The sequence below is a fragment of the Trachypithecus francoisi genome, unplaced genomic scaffold (assembly GCF_009764315.1).
Source record: "Trachypithecus francoisi isolate TF-2019V2 unplaced genomic scaffold, Tfra_2.0 Lachesis_group13, whole genome shotgun sequence".
Lineage (NCBI taxonomy): Eukaryota > Metazoa > Chordata > Mammalia > Primates > Cercopithecidae > Trachypithecus > Trachypithecus francoisi.
Window position 1 is genome coordinate 130,830,861 of NW_022681458.1, and position 22,992 is coordinate 130,853,852.

Here is a 22,992-nt window from a genome sequence, read left to right on the forward strand (position 1 = left end):
CTCAGCCTTGTCGGATGCCCTGCTGGGAAACCCCTTCTCGCCCAGCTCTGCCCCTCTTAGCTTGGCCTGGAGGCGCTCTGCCAGCACCTCCTATGTCGCCTTCCCAGCCGTGCAGCCCGTGAGCCCGGGGGTGGCTGACATCTGCCTGCAGGCAGAGGGGAGAGCCCGAGAGGCCACTGCACCACCGTGTGGGGTGGCTGTGGCCTGTGATCCCCGGCTCTGGCCGCGCGGGAGACGTGACATCTCTTGGTCTAAAGAAGCGAAGGGAGCCTTACTTTTTACTTTTTGCAGTCTCCAGGGCACTCTCTTTCTGTAATTTCCAGAAAAGCTCCCTCATTCCAAGGGCAGCTGGGATGAGAAATCCCATCCTTGTCTGCTCCTTCCTGTGCCTGACCCTGCTAACCTATCCTGGACAGAAGCGGTCACTTTCGGGGAGAGACCATCTTACTGCACTAAACATTTCAGAAGCACCAACAATTCCTGTCTCTTTATACGAAATAAGTTCAGCTGGATCAAATTCTAAATACGATAAAATAGAAGCCATTAAAGTACTAGAAGACAACATGAGGAATTTTTTTAAATGTCACAGTGGAGAAGGACTAAGTTTAACACAAAAGCCTACACAGACCATTCAGTAGAAAATGGTCAGTGCCGGATGAGACGGGTGGATCACGAGGTCAGGAGTTCAAGACCAGCCTGGCCAAGATGGTGAAACCCCATCTCTACTAAAAATACAAAAATTAGCTGGGCGTGGTGGCGGGTGCCTGTAATCCAAGCTACTCCTGAGGCTGAGGCAGAGAATTGCTGGAACCCGGGAGGCCCAGGTTACAGTGAGCTGAGATGGAGTGACTGCACTCCAGTGTTGGCGATGGGGCAAGACTCCATCTCAAAAAAAAAAAAGAAAAAGAAAAGAAAATGGGCAGTGCCTAGGGAGCAGGCAGTTCATACAAAAGAAAATTCAAATGGCTTGAAATTAAAGAAAAACACAAAATGAAATGATGAAATGCCAATTCCGGCTTGTTAGCTTGGTAACGTTCAAGAAGCTGGTCACACGCTGTGTTCACTAGGGGAGGGGGCGGTTGGGGGGGCTGGGAGTGTAATGGGGGCAATTTTGGCCTGGTCTTCCTACTTGAATCCCCCCTCACTTAGGAAGATTCCCGCGTGCTCCCCTCCTCTGGCCTGAGGAGGTCAGGAAAGGCTTGGTGCGATTCAGATACTCACCTCACTCCTAGGAAGGTCCCTGAGCCAGGGCGCTGTGCCTAAGCCGCGTGGACTCGGGCCTCCTTCCCTGCTCTCTTCCTTCTGCTCATCCTGGTTTAGCGTCTGCAGAGAAAGCAGGAGACTGGTCCGGCCCTTGGGAATCTTGGGTCTTTCAGGGTCCCCTGAACTGCTGTCCACGTAGCTGTAGCTTCCAAGAGAAACCATGGAGACGGCGCTACCCCTCCCGGGGTAGTGGAGACCCGTCCGCTGAGCATTAGGCCTGGGACTCAGGGGCTTGGGGCTCGTGGGTCTGCAGGGCATCCCGGGGTTTTCATATGCCAGGCAGCTGGCAGAGCTGGAAGGGAGGGTGTGCGCGATGCCAGCCTGCTGGGCCCGAGGGCTGCCGGGGGACACCAGCCAGGACTTTTCAGGAAAGATACCTGAAGGTAAGTACCTACCGCCTTCCTGGGCGGCTGTGCACTTGATGGTCGGTTCACTTTTCCTCCTGCGTTCTGGAGAAACTAAACTGGAGGGCAAAGGTGTGGGGGCAAGTGGGGGTGCCCAGTGATCGCCAAAAACATAGCCCTCTTTGTCCTCCGCCCGTTCGTCACAGTGGCTGTCGGTCTCTGCTGGGGAAGGAATTCCGGGTCCTAGCAGCAGTGTCACTAGGGCGGGCTTTTTGGGGCTTTCAGTGTCTTTGCTTTTCAGAAAGGCCCGCCAGGAACCCTGGCGCAGCCTGCTCTTCTCCTTCTCGCCCTTGGGAGAACCTAGGGAACGTTCATGGGTGTTCTCTTTCTCTAAAACGATTGACTCAAAAAAGTTTGAAAAGGTCTTATGAGCCAAGGCCAACCTTGCCCTGAGCTTTTTCTCCGTTGTTTTGAGTCTCTTTGCGTTGCAGTTCTCGGAGGAAGGCCCTCGGCTACCAAGGTCCCCTGCAGTCCCCACGTGCCCGGCTCCTGCTGGCCCTGCGGTCCTGTCGCCTGCAGCCTGCGGGGCAAATTCGGGCCAGGTGCTAGCGTCCCCGTGGTGCAGAGGCGGCGCCTCCCAGCGGGCGGCCCTGGGCGGATTCTCCGGGGGGAGCCCCTCGGGGCCTGAAGAACCCCCGCTGCGGCCGTCGGTGGTCGGGGCCGGGTCCCCCTCTGAGCTCTCAGCGGCCAAGGGCCTGCCCCTCCTGAAGGAGATCACCTTGGAAAACGTCGGGCGCTTCCCAGATGCCTGCCCAGCCTTGCAGAGCCCGCGTGGCGGCTGGGGCGGCTCCGAGGCGGGGATGCGGGGGCGCTGGCCCGGGGCTGCTGCAGCGCCGCCCTCCGGGGCCTCCCCGGCACCAGGCTCCCCGGGCCCGGAGCTCTGGCTCTCCCCAGGCAGTGTCCCTCCCGGGGGCGCCTCTGTGCCTGGCTTCTCTTCCGAAGCAGCTCGGGGAACCAGCATGCTCCCAAGCTCTGCGGCCTGGGCCATCTGAAGCGCCCCAGCGCCAGCTCGCTGTATGGGGGCTGCCGGCAGCTCACACTCATTACCGGCTGGTGTTTTCCCCGGAGCGGGAGACTCACAGGCGGTCTCGCCAGTGCTCAGGGGAGATTCCCGTCTTTCCTTAGGAAAGTGAGGGGGCAGTGTTTCTGGAACAGGCCCCGCATTGCTCCTGGCGGCCTGAAGACCTTTCTGCTCCACAGCCACAATGAGGAGGGCGCCCCTGCCCCTGGAGGCCTCACCGCCTGCTTTGGGCTCCAGCTGCCGGCCCACGGCACCCCCAGGCCCCTGTTCACCCTCCTCAGCCCCAGGGCCGCAGTGAGACACCGTGGCTGCCTTGAATTCTGAAAGACCTTGCAAAGCCTGTTCCCTGTAGTTGGGGTCTAGAAACATGGCCTCTTCAGCTGCCTTTGAAGTGTCTATTGAGCTTGATTTCTGGGTGGTCTCAGGGGCATCTGAACTGTCACTCACTTCCAAGCAGCCCGCCAAGTCTCCACTCCACACCTGGGTCCCCTGACCGCTAGGCTGCCGTGGGAACTTGGCCCTGGTCGGTGGCTTGCTTTCCACCCCGAGCACATACTTTGATGTGAAATTACTGGTTTGGTTTCCTGCCTGGACAGAAATGCCCCAGAGGTGCTTCTGTGTCTCTCTCTCATCAGCAGCTCTTGGTGCGAGTTGGGTGCCTTGGGGTTCCTGGGTTCTGCTTTCTGGGCTTTGCTCTGACTTGTACTCAGCGGGCTCAGGCACTTCCTCCGCACTGAGCTTCACCAACTCTGATGTGAGGCATGAAGCCACCAGACATGACCTGGATTCCTGTCTTAACTGGTTTTCCCCCAGGAGATCTGCAGAAGGAGTGTCCTGAGAGGCCCTTTGCAAGCGAAACCCATTGGGCTCGCAGGGGCCCTGCAGATGCGGAGCCCCACTTTGAAAAGCAGGAAGCGGGCCAGCCAGCGGGGTGGGTGTGGGGGAAAGGGTGTTTTGTGTTCTTGGATCTCGTTCATTTTCTTCCTCTTCCTTCACACGGGTCCCAGACTTCACAACATTCAGTCCCATGGGATCCTCGGGGCACTCTGAGGAAAACCCTGCTATGGAATGGGCCCTGACCGGTGCCCTCATGTGCCCACAGTCGTGTCTGGGGGATGCCCTATTCTTGTCACCAATAGTTTCTGGGGCACTATGATGACGCTTGGTGTGTAGAAGGCAAGATGTTCTCAAAGGAGGCCGGCAGGGAACATCCAAGTGGGGCTGGGACCAGAGCAGTTCTGTGTCCCCTGCAAGGCTTAGAGTACTTTCCCTCTTTGTCCCGGTCCCCAGAGGGGCTGTGCTGTCCACTGGGCCTCTGCTAGGTGGCACAAGTGCCCTGGCCCTGTTGTGGATATGTGGCCAACTCCGACCCAGTTCACAGCACCACAGAAGGAAGGGCCAGACCACTGGGATGCCCAGATAGCTCTCAGACCTGGATTTCTGAAGAGAGACAGCGGAGAGCCCTCTGAGGTCTTGAACAGCCACCCCCCATTCTGGCTCCGGACCGCTGCTGTCTGTGGCCCTCTGGAAGCAGCACCCTGTGTGTCGGGGAGCCCCTGCCAGCAGTCTCTCTCGCTCCAGGCTCGTCGCGCAGTCCCAGAGGTGTCCTGCCTCCTGTTCTCCAGCAACGGTGGCAAAGGCTCGCCACCCATTTTTGCAAGAGTCGTCCTTTAAGCCAGGGGACAAATCAAGTTCTTCCTTTGCATGAAGCCCAGGAACACTGGTCAAATGCTGCTCTTGAGGGGGTCCAGTTGCTGAGACATCAGGGTATTCCCAAGGCACTTCTATGTCTACAGGGGTATCTCTCAGAGGGTGGAAGACTCCCCTCGGGGGGTCCCCAGACAAGGACTCTGAGTCGGAGGCACTTTCAAAGGGGTCAGTTTTTGTGTCTGATCCAGTTTCACTCTGCTGGGACAGTGTTTCAGAATCATCGCAGTCTGTCTGCTGGCTCCATCCCTGCTCCACTTGTTCCGCAGGGGATGTGGGGAGCTGGTTATCTTCAATCTCACCTTCACCTGGCAAGTGTGCACCTGGCTCTGGAGTCTGGGAGGGCAAGAAGAGAGGAGTCAGAGACAAGGCCTGAGGACATCTGTGCACATGTTTACACCGTGCCTGCCTTCACCAGGAGGAGGAAGGCTCAGAAACGGCTCATCAGTTCCCCAGGTGCCCCTAGGAAGGGAGGTAAGTAGGAAGGGTTGCCTTTTATCAACATGGAAAACAAGTGATGAGGCCAAACCCAATCAGCAGGGAGAAAAGGCAGCACAGTCTTTTTTTTTTTTTTTTTTGAGATGGAGTCTTGCTCTTTCGCCCGGGCTGGAGTGCAGTGGCCGGATCTCAGCTCACTGCAAGCTCCGCCTCCCGGGTTTTACGCCATTCTCCTGCCTCAGCCTCCAGAGTAGCTGGGACTACAGGCGCCCGCCACCTCGCCCGGCTAGCTTTTTGTATTTTTAGTAGAGACGGGGTTTCACCGTGTTAGCCAGGATGGTCTCGATCTCCTGACCTCGTGATCCGCCCGTCTCGGGCTCCCAAAGTGCTGGGATTACAGGCTTGAGCCACCGCGCCCGGCCGGCAGCACATTCTTAAAACAACCCCATTAAAAATCAGAACAAGACCAACGCGCATGTGCGTTTATGTAGCTATAAATATGTTGCATAAGTCATGGCGAAAAGCATACCTCTGCCTAACATTTTCAGCAAGAAGAAACCAATTAATAGGTTTGCATGGTTTGTTCTTCTGTAACCAACTGGTGTAAAGTCAATGCCCTTGCATTGAAGAGGTGTTTTCTGAGTTTGGTTTGTTAGACCAAAAAAACCCAAAAAGAACAGCAACAACAAAAATGAGAATGATTGCAGTGGCAAACACATTTTGGGAGGTTATAAAGCTTTGAAGACAAGAAGAAAAATAGAGAACTGCAAGTATTTCCTTCTCTCGTTACACATTTCTTAAACTACTTATTGAGATACACATTTTCAAGCATCCATTTAAAACGCACAGATCTATGAGATTTGAAAACTGTGTACATTCCTGGAACTACCATGGTGATAAAAATCTAGACTGTTGCCATTTCCCCAAAAAGGCCCTGCCCTCCACAGTCAATCCCTGCTTCCCTCCAACTCCTCACAATGATCTGCTTTCTGCCACACAGTCTTGCTTTGTCTTTTCTGGAGTTTCAGATAAACAAATTATACAGTAGCCACCGTTATCCACAGGGGATATGTCCCAAGACCCCCAGCGGATGCCTGAACCACTCCCCCCGAGTACCAAAACCTATCTGTATTGTTTCTTCCTCTACATGCATACCTATGACAAAGTATAAGCTACAAATTAGGCACAGTAAAAAAATTAACAAAATAGAGCAATTCTAACAATAGACTGTAACAAAAGTTATGTGAAGTGGTCTCTCTCTCTCAAAATATCTTATTGCACTGTACTCACCTATTTTCAGACTACAGTTGACCTCAGGTAACTGAAACCTTGGATGAGGGGGGACTACTGCATGTTCTTTTGGGTGTGGCTTCCTTCCCTTAGGCATCATGGCTGTAGCATGTCTCAGTGCATACAATGACTTGAACTCTGACCAACTGCTGTGCACACCAGACGATGCACAAACTCCCCAAAGTTCCCCCAGGCCCAGAGCTGGCCAAGCACTCAGCCCCATTTCTTACGAAGGCTCCTTGACACAAGCTTTGTACAGAAGCCATTCGCCCCACCGGCCCCTCCCAGGCATGGTTTCCCAGGACTTGTCATAAGAGCGTTCTCAAAGTAAAATTGCTTTTAATTCTTAACTGAGAGAAGGAAAACAAACAAACACCCAAAGCCAGTGCTGTGTGAGGCTCTTAAGGGGCAGGGTAGGACATGAGGAATAACATGATCCTGCAGTTTCAATTAAGTTGCAAAGCAGAAGGCGTTCGGAATAGAAAAGGAAAAGGAAACATTAAAAATCAAACCATTTGGGAAGGAGGGCTGTGTGGTTGTTACAGGACGTCCAAGAGGAGAGAAGTGAAGGAACCAGGGGTGTGTTGCAGGAACTGTCTCCGGCCGCTGCCTCCGTGGGGCCAGGCGCCCCAACTGTATGGCAGGGCCAGACGCTTTCAGCATGCCTACCTCCCACGGCAAGGAGAGGACCAGAGCACGCCCGGACAAGCACAGAGAACTGTGCAACTGCAAGTGGGTGCTGTCATTAACCATTGAACTGAGAAGGTTGCTGAGGCTGGGCAGGGTGCTCAGCTCAGTGACGCCTGGCCTGCAGGGCACCTGCGGCCCCTCATCTCACCAAACTGGCTAAGACACGAAGAACTCATCGGAGGGACACTGGAGCCATCCTCAGCATTGACATAGCTTGGTGTCACCTTCCAGACTCACACAAGCATCACTGCTTGCATATGCAGACACAGAGAATCCCAAGTCCCTAGTTCCAAATGACTAACGATCAGGACCCTGGTGATGAGAATGCCAGTCGGCTGGCTTCTGCCCTCCCTGCCCAGCATCACTGCCCGGGACACTACCTGTGAGGCAGGGCCTGGCGTCTTGCGCTAGGGGGAGGGTCCAGCCTTCGAGTTCCAGGTATTTTGGCAAGAGGCCTCCTTCAGTCTCAATGAAAACAAAAATCTTTGGGGGAAAATAATCTAAGATAACTCTTCCAGGTAACAGAGCTGGTGCGGTCTGTGCAGCTGCATTGGAAGAGCAGGTTTGATTGATTGAAGTGTACAGATACTGAAATTCAACGAGTACATTAAAAACCACATTTGATTTGACTGAATATTACATTCTAATCTTATAAAGACTTTCTTCCTGAGTTGATTCAGGAGTGATCCCCACATAATTTCTCAGCATAAAGTGATGTAAGTCCAGGGTTATGTCCTGGGAACAGCCTGGGGCTGGAATCTGGAGCAAACAAGTATTCTTTCTGCGGAGGCTCAGGATTTTTACAGGGGTGGGAGTGGGTTAAATTTGAAAGTCTGAAGCAGGCAGGCTCCATTTGGCCACAGGCCTGGCACCTCCTGTCTTATTCTATAACTAGATGAGGCTTTAGGGCAAGATGTTGAGCCTGTCTCCTGTAAGAAACAGCTGCAGTGAGTGTTCCACGGCGGGGTGAACTGCTGACTACCAGCCCATCAGGAGGGGAGGATGGTGTTGACGGGCAGGCCCCACATCCCACCTCCTCCTCCTCCTGACCTCACCGCTTCCCTGCCTGCTTCCCGACATTGGCCGAAACCTCCAGTGGAGCTAGCCTCTCCTGGGCTCTCCTCTGCCCTCTGCAAACTCCTCAGTAACATGGCTTACATTTAATCTGCACACTTCCTTATGGCTCATTCACTTTTTAGAGAATATTAGTATGTGAGGACACAGTGTCCCTTCTAAAAACCACTAGGTTTAATCGGTGGTATGTCCATTATCTTGACAATTCTAATTTTTTAAATAACCTCATTATAATTTCCTCTTTGACCTGTGGCTTAGAAGTATGTTAGTTATCTTTTTGTTTCTGATTTCTATGTAATGACACTGTCATCGAACAGTCGTCTGTGTGATACTGATTTTTTGAAGTTAGTTGAGACTGGCTTTATGACGTAGTACACGGTCCTATGTTGGAGATGAGCCATGGCTGTTGGAAAGGATGGTGAATTCTCTAATGGGTCGGTGCAGTGTTAAGGGATCATTAGATTAGCCTTGTTGACTGTTTAAATCCTCAGTAGTCTTACTAGTTTTTCCTCTGTGATTAGGAGAAGTGTGTGGAAACCTCCCACTATCCTAGTGGATTTGTCAAGTTCCTCTTTTAATTCTGTTACAGTTCAGCCTTATGTGAGCAGGTGCATAAACAAGTTCAGAATCGTTCCTGTGAGTCACTTCTTTATTACCAATGGTAATAAAGGCTTTTACTTTCTTATCCCTAAGAAAGACTTTTCCTTTAAAGGCCATCCTCTGATATTAATACACTCACACTGACATTCTTTTGGTTAGTCTTTGCCAAACATGTATTTTTTCCATTCTTTTATTTTCAATCTCTCAATGTTCCTTAGGTGTGCTTTTCATAACTAACATATAGCTGGACTTTCCAAATTCAATCTTTCTTATTATTATACCTTTTTTTATTATTACACCTTAAGTTCTGAGGATACATGTGCAGAATGTGCAGTTTTGTTCCATAGGTATACACATGCCATGGTAGTTTGCTGCACCCATCAACCCGTCATCTATGTTAGGTATTTCTCCTAATGCTGTCCCTCCTGTAGTCCCCCGCCCACCCCCTCAAAGGCCCTGCTTTCAGTCACTTTTTTTTTTTTTTTTGAGACAGAGTCTCTCTTTGTTACCCAGGCTGGAGTGCAGTGGCATGATCTAGGCTCACTGCAAGCTCCGCCTCCCATGTTTACTTACACCGTTCTCCCGCCTCAGCCTCCCAAGAAGCTGGGACTATAGGCACCCACCATCACGCCTGGCTAATTTTTTGTATTTTTAGTAGAGATGGGGTTTCACCGTGTTAGACAGGATGGTGTCAATCTCCTGACCTCGTGGTCCGCCTGCCTCAGCCTCCCAAAGTGCTGGGATTACAGGTGTGAGCCACCACGCCCGGCCTCAGTCACTTTTAACCAGCGTGTGGCTCATGAGCGTTTCTGTGATTGCCGCTCTCTCTGGGGTTCTACCTCCCACTGAATTCCATACTTTTTGAACTCTCCCTTCTTTTCTCGTCCTGGGAATTTCTTGTGTATGTGTGAACTCAACTAAAGATTGTTTAGAATGACATGTTTTACTTCTAGGTTTAGCTTTTGTTGTGAGGAGCTTTTTGGGAAATGTGTAGTGGGCCATGATTCTGGAATCAGAAGTTCTGGACACTGCTCCCACAGTCTGGCCGCCACCCCGCCGAGCCCCAAATCAGCCAGCAGAGGAGCCCGTGACACTGCCAAATTCAAGGTTCTTTGTTTTCTTTTGTTTGTATTACTATTTACTTTTTTACAACTTTACTGATGTATAATTGTCATAAAAAAGCCACATATATTTCAAGTGTACAAGTAAAGTTTTGACACACATCTGTGAAACCATGACCACCATCAATATGACGACCATTGATCTCTCTCCCTTCTGCCTCTCCTCACTCCTCCCTCAACACCCTCTCCTTCCCCAGGCAACCTTTATCTGCTTTTCGCCTTTTCTAGAATTTCATATAAATGGACCCATGCTGTATGTATTCTTTGCATCTGGCCTTTCCCACTTGGCATGATTATTCTGAAATGCGCCCGTGTTGTTGCGTGTGTCAGGAATCCATTCCTTCTATTGCTGACCCATGTTCCACAGTACGGCTATAAGGCAATTTGTTCTCTCTTCACTCGCGGATGGACATTTGGGTTGTTCCCAATTTCCGGCTTCTCACAGAAAGCTGCAGTGAACATCCATGTACAGGTCTTTATACGGACATGAGCTTTCATTTCTCCTGGATACATACCGAGGAGTGGGATGATGCTGTACCAGATACACAGGGTAGGGGCATGCGTTCAACTGCTCAAGAACCTGCTCTCCATTCCCTTCCTCACTCCCCACAATGTCTGAGGTCCCGCTGCTCCACAGCCTCCCCAGCACCTGGTACCACCAGCCTTGTTCCTGTTACCCCTCCCAGTGACTGTGAAGCAGTATCTCCTTGCGATCTGGATGTGCACTTCCCTCAGGGCATATGATGAGCATCTTTTCACATGTTTTTTCCATCTATACATCTTCTTTGGTGATGTATCTTCATGTCTTTTGCCTATTTTTAAAAACTGGGTTGTGTTCTTACTATTGAGTTTTAAGGCTTCTTTGTATATCTTATATAAGTCTTTTGTCAGATATATGTTTTCCAAATAGTTTCCTCCAGTCTATGGCTTGCCTTTTCATTTTATTACCAAGGTCTTTTAAAAAGCAAAACATTTTTATTTTATTTTATTATTATTATTTTTTTAGATGGAGTCTCACGCTGTCGTCCAGGCTGGAGTGCAGTGGCACAATCTCAGCTCACTGCAAACTCCGCCTCCCAGGTTCAAGTGATTCTCCTGCCTCAGCCTCCCAAGTAGCTGGGATGACAGGCGCCCGCCACCATGCCTGGCTAATTTTTTATATTTTTAGTAGAGACAAGGTTTCACTCTGTTGGCCAGGCTGGTCTCAAATTCCTGACTTCGTGATCCACCCGCCTCAGCCTCCCAAAGTGCTGGGATTACAGGCATGAGCCACCGTGCCCGGCCAAAAACGTTTTTATTTTGATGATGTCCAGTTCATTGGTTTTTGTAGGCCAATTTTGTGTGTTGAATTAAACTTTTCCCAACCTAAGGTCACTAAGATTTTTCCTATTGTTTCTCCCAGACTACAGTAGGAAGAATAATGCCCCCCTCCCCGCCCAACTCCGACAAACATATTCATGCCCTAATCCCTAGAACCTGTGAATGTTACCTTTTATGGCAAAAAGGATTTTGCACATGTGATTATGCAAAGGATCTTGAGGATGAAATTATCCTGGATTGTCTGGATGGCTCCTTACAAAGGAAAACCGAGGCCAGAGAGTCAGCGTAGAAGATGTGATGATGGGAGCAGAAGCTGGAGAGATTCCAGGAAGGGATGAAAGCCAAGGAATGTGGGCAGGAACATGCCCAGGGGCTGGAAAGGCACCCATCCATCCTCCCTAGAGCCTCCAGAAGGAACCAGCCCCACGATGCCTGGATTTCAGCCCAACTTCCTGACCCCCAGAACTGTAAGATGATAAACGTGTGTTGTTTGGAGTCAGAGTTTATGGAAATTTGTTATGGCAGCCACAGGGAACATACAGACCAACATTCTTCTTGACTCCAGTTTATCTCCTTCCCGAAACTCTCCTCTTAGGGTTTCAGCAGACCTCTTACTCCTGGTTTTATTTCCTGGATGGTGGCTTCTCTGTCTCCATTTCTTGGTCTCCCCTGAAGGAGAACGTGTCAACGTTCTCCTTTCCTTCCCAACTCACTTGCCCTTCCCTGATCAACTCCCCCACCCTCACAGTCTGAACTGCGCGACATGAAGATGACTCCCGAGCCTTTGTCTCCAGTGTTGTCCCCCTCCTGGGCCAGACCACGTGTAGCACAGATACGCACAAGAAGGATGTCAAGATCTTTCCCCCTCACAAACCCACTCCTCTGCTGGCGTGAATTCTGAGGAGTGCTACTATAGTGACTAGAAACATGGGAAGTCATCTCCTATCCCTCCTTTTCCATCTTTTCCCACTTCTAATTTGTATCTATTGATTCTACTAAAACAGAAGCTACGCGAGAGCAGGGATTTTGGATGTTTCTGCTCACCAGTTTCCCCAGTCCCTGATATGATCCGACACATAGTAAACATTCACTACAAATGTGTTGACTATTCATTAAATGATCCTAACTGTGTAGCATCGTTTTTATCTCCACCAACCCCCATTCTTACCTCCCTGCCTTTGCTGAAGTCCCCCGGCTCTGTCTGGATGCAGCAGAGAGCCCCAGCGTCCTGACCTTTGTCTCCTCTAAGCCCTGCTCACACTGGGGACTGTGAGTTTCTAAAACAAAACCTGAAACTGAGCACATCCCTCTGCTGACTGTTGACTTGCTTATTGCCCTCCGACCTCAGGGTCACGTCCAGACTTCATGAAGCCCTGCTCTGGTCTGGGTCTTACGCTCCAAGCTCACCTCTCCTGCCCCAGCTCCAGCACTGAGCCCTTCCCGCCCCTGGCAGCCACACCTGCACAGGCTTGTGTACCTCTGCTCAGGTGACCCCTCCAGCTGATGAATGCCTATGCATCTGGGTAGACTTGGGTCACCCTGAGGCTTCACATGCCTATTCCAAACCTACCCCTAGCTGTAAAATTGCGTACTCGCTCCTTCCAGGTCTCACTGTACCCTACATAGGTATCCTTCACAGTGCCTAAAAGGTTTTATGGTGAGAGTCCATTGATGCACTCATCATCTCTATCAGAATGAGCTCAGAGTCTTGCAGATGGAGAGATTGGTCTGAAACATCTCTACGTTGCCAGCTGAGAGTCCAGGGTAAGTTCTCATAAAATTGTTGTAGAACATACAGCTGAATGAAATATTTAAACTGTAAAGCATTTTAAAAGCTTCCTTTAGGAACTCATTCCGAATGCTGGATAAGTGTGCTGAACTTCTGGAACTAAACAGCCAGTTATACAACTGGACGGCTCCTCAGAACGATTTCTCACGTTCTGAAAGGGTCAACTGCACTTTCTCCAAATAAGGATTTTTCTTCCTATGTTCCTTTTAGGACAAGAGCAGTCCAGGCTATGGCGCTATGTTAAATTATTTCATCTGCAGGGACTAACTTGCTGTTTTCCATTTTCGTCTAACAGTGGTAATTGATAGCAATACTAGCATGAAGGGTGAGGATCATGTAACATAGACCCGTGGTGCTGGAAGTCCTGGCCAGAGCTGTCAGGCAAGAGAAAGAAATAAATGGGATCCAAATAGGAAGGTAAACTTTCTCTCTTCATAGATGATGTGATTCGTTTTTATTTTTATTTTTTTTGAGATGGGAGTCTGGCTCTTTTGCCCAGGCTGGAGTGCAGTGCGGTGATCTCAGCTCACAGCAAGCTCCGCCTCCTGGGTTCACGCCATTCTCCTGTCTTAGCCTCCCGAGTAGCTGGGACTACAGGCGCCCGCCACCACACCTGGCTAATTTTTTTGTATTTTTAGTAGAGATGGGGTTTTACCGTGTTAGCCAGGAGGTCTCAATCTCCTGACCTCGTGATCCACCCACCTTGGCCTCCCAAAGTGCTGGGATTACAGGCGTGAGCCACTGCACCCAGCCAGATGACGTGATTCTTATGCCTAGAAAATCCCACAGTCTCTCCCCAAAGGCTCTTAGAACTGATAAACAACTTCAGCAAAGTTTCAGGATGCAAAATCAATGCAGAAAAACCAGTAGCATTTCTATAAACTGACAATGTCTAAACTGAGAGTCAAATCAAATGGGATCAAAGAATGTGGTCACATTCAAAACACCACAAAAAGAATACAATACCTAGGAATACAGCTAACCTGGGAGACAAAAGATCTATACAATGAGAATTACAAAATACTGCTGAAAAAAATCAGAGATGACACAAACAAATGGAAAAACATTCCATGCTCATGGATAGGAAGTTTATCATAAAACTAAACATATGATCAAGCAAACCCACTTTTAGATACTTACCAAAGTGAATTGAAAAACTATAGTCACACAAAAGCCAGTATGTAATTTTTTTTTTTTTTTTTTTTTTTGAGACAAGAGTCTTGCTCTGTCTCCCAGGCTGGAGTGCAGTGGTACGTTCTCGGCTCACTGCAACCTCCGCCCTCCCAGGTTCAAGCAATTCTCCTGCCTCAGCCTCCCGAGTAGCTGGGACTATAGGCACATGCCATCACGCCTGGCTAATTTTTTGTACTTTTAGTAGAGACAGGGTTTCGCCATGTTAGCCAAGATGGTCTCGATCTCCTGACCTCGTGATCTGCCCACCGTGGCTTCCCAAAGTGCTGGGATTACAGGCATGGGCCACCGCGCCTGGCCTCAATATATACATTTTTATAGCTAGAACACTGTCATAATCTCCACAAACAGAAAACAACCCAGATATCCTTCAATAGTTGAATGGAGAAACAAATTAACCATGTGTCCATGCAATAATACAACTCAGCAACAAAAAGGGACAAACCAGGTGCGGTGACTCCCGCCTGTAACCCCAGCACTTTGGGAGGCCGAGGCGGGTGGATCACGAGGTCAGGAGATCAAGACCATCCTGGCCAACACGGTGAAACCCCGTCTCTACTAAAACTACAAAAACAATTAGCCGGGCATGGTGGTGGGTGCCTATAGTCCCAGCTACTGGGGAGGCTGAGGCAGGAGAATGGCGTGAACCCGGGAGGCAGAGCTTGCAGTGAGCCGAGATCACGCCTCTGCACTCCAGCCTGGGCGACAGAGTGAGACCGTCTCAAATAAATAAATAAAAATAAATAAAGAAGGGACAAAGTAACTTGGAAGGACCACAAGTGCATTTTGCTAAGTGAAAGAAGCCAAACTCAAAAGGCTGCATATCATATGATCCATTTATATGGCATTTTGGAAAAGGCAAAGCTACAGGGATGGTAAACAGATCAAGGGTTTCCAAGGGCTGGGGACTGGGGACTGGAGAATGATTTGACTACTAAAGGGCAACATGAGGGAAATTTTTAAGTGATCAAACTGCTCTGTGGTATAAACTTACCAAAATCTACTGAACTACATACCACCAGGAGTACATTTTACGGAATACAAATTAAACCCACCCATACCCACACCCACACCAGAACATTAGGGGAACCCAAGATGGACTATAGACTGTGACAGATGACTCCAGTTGCACTCCAAATTAATGATGTAGCCATGCTGAGAGGGGTAGGAAATAAAGGAGCTGACCTAAGTGACTTCAGAGAATGATGTGTTGACCGAATACTGAGAGGCTAAAGACAAAAAGGACTTTATACACACACAGCACTTGAGTTGCTACATTTCTCACAGAGTTCTACGTTAGCAATCTGAAACGATTTTACATGTTTACCAGGGCTATTTTGCCATGTTGGCCAGTCTGGTCTCTAAATACCTTGTGGATCATGAGAACCAGGTTTCTTGCCATCAGAAAAAGAAGTTACAAATAAAGGCTTAAGGCTAGAATGAATCCTGTGGTGCTGGGTTGGAGTTGGAGATAACAGATATCAGGTAACTCACACTTAAAAGTACATACATTTTTATATTTGTATATGAATCCATGCACAAATGCTTTCACACACACAGACCAATAGGTAGATAATGAAACAACATAAATATGTGTATATATATGGATTAATATATGCAACATATGTTTATCTGCCCTGTCTGCAGGGAGAGCTAAAATCAGTGTCACCACAGTGGCTATGAACACACTTCAAACCCAAATCTTGGTTTCTAAATACCATTCTATAAAAGAACCCAGGTTCTCCTGGAAGAAGTGGCTGATGCCAGGACTGGGCAAGGGCAAGCAGAAGGTGAGCCTGGAGCACACTGTGGTGCCAAAAAATACAGAAGTGTTCAAGAATTAAAAATAAGGACGGGAGCTCCTGAAGGGCACAGAAGCCGACTGAAAAGAGCTCTTGACAGCTAGTAAGCGAACAGTCTGGGTAACAGCATAAATAACCATAGGATTGGATTATAATCCAAAGAAGAAAGTAATTGTCTATAAACCCATACTGATACAAGTAAGTGACTGAATACAGTAGTCCCCCCTTATCTGTGGGGGATGTGTTCCAAGACCCCCAGTGAGTGCCTGAAACTGCAGATAATATTGAATCCTATATACACTATATTTCCTGTACATACATATATACCTATGATAAAGTTTAATTTATAGATTAGGTACAGTAAGACATGAATAAAATAGTGATAAAGAGTAATTATAATATCCTGTAATAACAATTATGTGACTGTGGTCTCTTTCTATCCCTCTCAAAATATCTTACTGTATTATCCTCATCTGTTTTAGGACCAGGGTTGACCTTGGGTGACTGAAACTGCAGAAAATAAAAGAGTGGAAAAGAGGGTGCTGCTCTAAACGCAAAATGGGGGAGAAAAGAAAACTCTTCCTTACAGAAGAATTCCAATGAATAAATATTGAAAAACTGAGGGAAACAGAGAGTCACCATGAGAAATCCACAGTAAGAGTTCCTGCAGGGAAGATGTACTAATGAATGCTAAATTATGATAGTCATTAAAAGGTCATACACTGACCAGGTAATCTCACTTGGGAGATCCTAACTTAAGCAAAGATTCAGCAATGTGACATGTTCATTGAAGTGTTCTTTGCAAGAAAAAAAAAAAAGGATAAATGACTTTTGCTCAACACTAGGAAAATGATTCAGCAAATTAAACTATATACACTAAATGGAAAATTAAACAGCCATTAAAATCTTAATTTATAAGGGCTACTTAGAAAAGAAAATACAAAATGTGCAATAGATAATTTTGTGTATTCTATAATTAAAGAGCATTTACAGCAATATTAAAAAACATTGAAATAGGCCGGGCGCGGTGGCTCAAGCCTGTAATCCCAGCACTTTGGGAGGCCGAGATGGGTGGATCATGAGGTCAGGAGATCGAGACCATCCTGGCTAACATGGTAAAACCCCGTCTCTACTAAAAAATACAAAAAAAAAAAAAAAAAAAAACTAGCCGGGTGAGGTGGCGGGCGCCTGCAGTCCCAGCTACTCGGGAGGCTGAGGCAGGAGAATGGCATAGAACCGGGAGGTGGAGCTTGTAGTGAGCTGAGATCCGGCCACTGCACTCCAGCCTGGGCGACAGAGTGAGAATCCGTCTCAAAAAAAAAAAAAAAAAAAATTGAAATAAAGAAACAATAAATAAAACTTTTTGTTTGTTTGAGACAGAATCTCGCTGTCGCTTAGGCTGGAGTGCAGTGGCATGATCTTAGCTCACTGCAACCTCTGCCTCTCAAGTTCAAGCGATTCTCATGCCTCAGCCTCCCCAGTAGCTGGAATTACAGGCAAGTGCCACCACACCTGGCTAATGTTTGTATTTTTAGTAGAGACAGGGTTTCGCCATGTTGGCCAGGCTGGTCTCAAATTCTCGGCCTCAAGTGATCCACCCACCTTGGCCCCGCAAAGTGCTGGGATTACAGGCATGAGCCATCATGCCTGGCCAGTGTTTTTGTTATAGTCAAAATTGTTCCTCTCCTCTAATTGCCACATAAAGCAGTTAAATTATCTTCACAATTTAAAAATATTTGGAAAAAAGTTGGGCTTCCTTTTATATATATATAAATTGCAAGTCATTCTGTCAGGAATTCCAACAAACCACCAGTTCCAGAAGGGGCCATGGCAATCACTTCTTTGTAGTCCCTACAAAGTTTAGGTGCAAGTTCTGATGTACAGAAGAACCTCAATGTTTGGATCCTGATTGTCAGTATTCCTCACTGTCATATCAAATGGATGGAGTCCTTTTTCCTCTTCAAGTGACAACTTCTATTTCATCAGTGGGGAACCTGCACTTCTAGCCCCACCTGGCAGTAATGAGGCGGTGCTCCCCTTCCCCCAGAGCAGGGTCAGAAGAGGCCCACTAAGTCTCAATACTTAAATAAGGTCCCGAGCCCCATAATATAACACCCACACTGTGCAGAATAAATAGAAAACTACTCCTCATGTCAAGAAGCAGAAAAATCTCTATTTGGATGACAGAAGGCAATCAACAGAGGCCAACACCAAGACAGCAGAGAGATGCACCAGTCAGGACAGCTGTTCCTAAAGCAGCCAGGAATAACACTTGCTGGTGGGGCCGTGGAGAAAATGGAGCTCTTACACACTGTGGTGGGGATGCAAATGAGTTCAGCCCCTGTGCAGAGTGGTTTGGTGATTTCTCAAACAACTAAAAACAGACCCACCATTTGACCCAGGTATCTCACTGCAGGTTATTTACCCAAAGGAAAATAAATTTTTTTTTTTTTTTTTTTTTGAGGCGGAGTCTCGCTCTGTCGCCCGGACTGGAGTGCAGTGGCCGGATCTCAGCTCACTGCAAGCTCCGCCTCCCGGGTTTACGCCATTCTCCATTCTCCTGCCTCAGCCTCCCGAGTAGCTGGGACTACAGGCGCCCGCCACCTCGCCCGGCTAGTTTTTGTATTTTTAGTAGAGACGGGGTTTCACTGTGTTAGCCAGGATGGTCTCGATCTCCTGACCTCGTGATCCGCCCGTCTCGGCCTCCCAAAGTGCTGGGATTACAGGCTTGAGCCACCGCGCCCGGCCGGAAAATAAATTATTATATCAAAAAGACACCTGCACTTCTATGTAGTGCTATTCACAATAGCAAAGACATGGAATCAACCTAGGTGCCCACCAGTGGTGGACTGGATAAGGAAAATGTGGTACATAAACGCCACAGAGAACTATGCAGCCATAAAAAAGAACAAAATCAAATCTTTTGCAGTACATGGATGGAGCTAGATGCCATGATCCTAAGTGAATTAATGCAGAAACAGAAAACTGAATATTTCATGTTCTCACTTATAAGTGGGAGCTAAACATTAGGTACACACAGGCACAATCATGAGAATAATAAACATTTGGGGGGGAGCAAGGGTTGAAAACTACCTATTGGGTACCATGTTCGCTACTTGGGCAACAGAATCAGTAGAAACCCAAACCTCTGCATCATGCAACATGTAACCCATCTGTACATGTATAGCTTAGATCTTAAAAAAAAAGTCAGCCGGGTGTGGTGGCTCATGCCTGTAATCCCAGCACTTTGGGAGGCCAAGGCAGGTGGATCACGAGGTCAAGAGATCAAGAGTGGCAGTGGCAGAGACATATAGAGTGGGAAGCCCACCAGCACTGGGTAGTTGGAGAACAGGCCAGGGAAAGTGCTCTCTATCCTGTGGGTCAGGATTCCCTGCTGACATCACCAACAGAGATCAAAAGAAGGCCCAAGCAGAAGAAAGAAGCCTACCAGGATAGCATTGCAAATGCTCAGAAAACTAAACTGTCACTGGAATTGTAGCCATCAAAATAGACTAGAGCTACATGCTAAATCTAAATAGGGTAAATGCTTGCTATAATATAAGATCTAAATAGGGTCAAGAGTCTTTTAACATAAGATCCAGAATGTCTACACTATGACTAAAAATCACTCGTCACACCCAGAATCATCAAAATCACAACCTGAATGAGAGAAAATAATCCATTGATCCCAACACTGAGAAGAACCAGACAGAACAACCTGACAAAGATTTTGAAGCAGCCACCAGAAAACCGCTTCAATAAGTAATTATCAATATCCTTGAAACAAATGAAAAAATACAAAGCTTCAAAAAAGACATTATAAAAAAGAAGCAAACAGAAATCATAGAATTGAAAAGCATGATGATGGAAACAAAACTGAATGAATGGATTTGACAGCAGAATGGAGGGCACAGAAGACACAATCAGTAACCTTAAGGACAAGCCAATGATTTCTGAATACCAGAGAGAAAACAGACCAAAAAAAAAATGATCACAGCCTCAGGGACATTTAAAACGGAGGAGAAAGGGGGAAGGACTGAAACAGGTACTCAACAAACAGTGGCTGAATTCTCCCAAAATCTAGAAAAGGACATAGACCATAGATTCAAAAAGCTGAATGAACTCTAAATAAGATAAACCCAAAGAAATTCTTGCCAAAATACATCATAATTAAGTTTCTGAAAATTAAAATCAAAGAAAAATATATATTTTTTTAATTCTTTTTTTTTTTTTTTTTTGAGACGGAGTCTTGCTCTGTCGCCGGGGCTGGAGTGCAGTGGCCGGATCTCAGCTCACTGCAAGCTCCGCCTCCCGGGTTCACGCCATTCTCCTGCCTCAGCCTCCCGAGTAGCTGGGACTACAGACGCCCGCCACCTCGCCCGGCTAGTTTTTTTTTGTATTTTTTAGTAGAGACGGGGTTTCACAGTGTTCGCCAGGATGGTCTCGATCTCCTGACCTCGTGATCCGCCCGTCTCGGCCTCCCAAAGTGCTGGGATTACAGGCTTGAGCCACCGCGCCCGGCCTCTTTTTTTTTTTTAAGACAGAGTGTCACTTTTGCTGCCCAGGCTGGAGTGGTGTGAAATTGGCTCACTGCAACCTCCGCCCCCCTGGAGTTCAAGTGATTCTCCTGTCTCAGCCTCCCCAAGTAGTTGAGATAACCCGGCTAATTTTTGTACTTTTAGTAGAGATGGGGTTTCATCATCTTGGCCAGGCTGGTCTTGAACTCCTGACCTCATGATCCACTCTCCTCGGCCTCCCAAACTGCTGGGATTACAGGGGTGAGCCACCACGTCCGACCAGAAAAAAAATCTTAAAAGCAACCAGAGAGAAGGCATTATCTACTGAGGACCAGCCATTCAAATGACAGCTTTTCTCATCTGAAACCACAAAGGTCAGAAGAAAGTGGTACATTTTTCAAGTGCTGTAAAAAGAACATTCAGTTTTGAATTCAATATACAGTGAAACGAATCATCAGTGATGAAAGGGAAATCAACATTATTTCAGATGAAGGAAAACTAAAGGAATTTGTGGTGAGAAGACCTACTCTCAAAGAGTGGCCAATGCAACTCTCCAACAGGAAGAAAGGAATTATGGGAGAAGACCTGGAACTTCAGAAAGGAAAGAACATAGAACAGGCAAAAAAAGAAATGAGTATAACACACTGTCCTGTCTTGGTGAGTTTCTTAAAGCATAGTTGATGGTTGAAGCAAAAATTATAACATGGTTTGTGCCAGTTCTCAGTCTACACAGAGGGAACACTGGAAACAATTATATTTTAAAAGAGGATGAGGCTGGGCGTGTTGCTTCACGCCTGTAATCCCAGCACTTTGGGAGGCAGAGGCGGGTGGATCATGAGGTCAGGAGCTCAAGACTAGCCTGGCCAACATAGTGAAATATTTTCTACGAAAAATACCAAAATTAGCCAGGTGCGGTGGCACACACCTGTAGTCTCAGCTACTTGCAAGGCTAAGGCAGCAGAATCGCCTGAACCCGGGAGGCAGAGGTTGCAGTGAACTGAGACCTTGCCATTGCGCTCCAGCCTGGGTGACAGAGCGAGACTCCATCTCAAAAAAAAAGAAAGAAAAAAAAAAAGGATGATAAAGGGAGCTAATAGAATAAGGCTTCAATGCTTCAGTAGAAGCAATAAAATGTCTATGTCAGGGGGTGGTTATTAGTCACATGTATACATTGTAATACCCAAAACAACCACTAAGAAAACTACATAAACATATATACTCAAAAACAGGATAAGTAAGATTAAATCCTACAAAATTAAATCCTTCAAGTAATTATCAGGAAGGCAAGAAAAGAGAAACATAGGAACAAAAAACAAAACAGAGGAGACAAACAGAAAACAAATAAAGTAGCAGGCTTAAGTTCTAACATATCAATAATAGTTTTAAATGGAAGTAATCTCTAAATACACCATTGAAAGATAGATTGGCATACTGGATCAAAAAAACATGATCTAACTTTATGCTGTCTAGCAAAAACTCGTTTCAAACATAGCTTAAAATTTTTAACACAGGTTAAAAGTTAAGAGATGGAAAAAGATATCACGCTAACATTAATTTCTTTTTAAATAGCAGGAGTGGCAGGAAGACAAAGCGACCTTCAAACTAACAAACAAACAAAATTACCAGGGGCAAACAATGAAATTTAATGAGAAAAGAATCAATCTAACAGAAAGATCTAACAATCTTAAAATATGTATACACCAAACAAGAGTTTCAAACTACATAAAACAAAAATGGATGGAGCTCAAAAAAGAAATAGAAAAACCCACAGTTATAGTTGGGGACCATCAGCAATTGATAGGACTACTAGACAGATTATTAGCAAACACAGAGAACAACTAAATAACATAATCCAGTCAGGCGCGGTGGCTCAAGCCCACTCAACAGCAGCAGAATATACATTTTTTCAACGTCCGTGAAGCATTCACAGAAATAAATCCCCTGGGTCACAAAACAAACCTCAACAAATTTAACACAAGTGATACCATACAGAGTGTGTTCTCTGATTGTATTAGAATCAAACAGGAAATCAATAACAGAAAAACAACAAGAAAATGCTCTAACAGTTGGAAATTAAATAACATATTTTCCATAGTGGAAATTAAATAACATATTTTCCGTAGTTCAAAGAGGAAGTCTCAAGGGAAGTTTTAAAAATACACAGAATTGAATGAAAATTAAAATGCAGCATATGTAAAGCTAAGGCTATGCTTAGAGGGAAATTCATAGCACTAGATTGTAACAGAGGAAAAGTCTGAAATCTATAATCTCAATTACTGCTTTAAGAAAGTAGGAAAAATAACAAAAAATTAGCTGGGCCATGGTGGTGGGCACCTGTAGTCCCAGCTAGTTGGGAGGCTCAGGCAGGAGAATGGCGTGAAACTGGGAGGGAAACTTGCAGTGAGCCAAGATCGCACCATTGCACTCCAGCCTGGGCAACACAGCGAGACTCTGTCTCAAAAAAAAAAGAAAAAAAAGAAAAAGAAAGTAGGAAAAACAAGAACAAAATAAACCCAAATCAAGGAGAAGAAAATAATAAATATAAAAACAGAAATCAATGAAATTAGAAATAGGACAATGGAAAAATTCAATGAAACAAAAACCAGCTGATTAACATCCAGCAAGATCAACAAAGATAAAATGAGACACGTATAAAAACCAATTTCCGGCAGGGCGCGGTGGCTCAAGCCTGTAATCCCAGCACTTTGGGAGGCCGAGACGGGCGGATCACGAGGTCAGGAGATCGAGACCATCCTGGCTAATAC

The 22,992-nt window shown here is 46.9% G+C and overlaps 1 protein-coding gene across 3 annotated transcripts in view; it reads right to left on the minus strand.

Moving 5' to 3' along the window:
• The window catches only part of ARHGEF4 (Rho guanine nucleotide exchange factor 4), a 210,183-nt gene that overhangs the window by 129,511 nt on the left and 57,680 nt on the right, over positions 1 to 22,992 (minus strand). For 2 of the 3 annotated variants that reach the window (XM_033231946.1, XM_033231945.1), the window contains exon 2: positions 1,222 to 4,731. The exons of the other annotated variant lie outside the window; for it this stretch is intronic. In XM_033231946.1, coding sequence (XP_033087837.1) covers positions 1,222 to 4,731 — 3,510 coding nt within the window. The remainder of the gene's footprint in view (positions 1 to 1,221; positions 4,732 to 22,992) is intronic. 3 annotated transcript variants of the gene reach the window in all.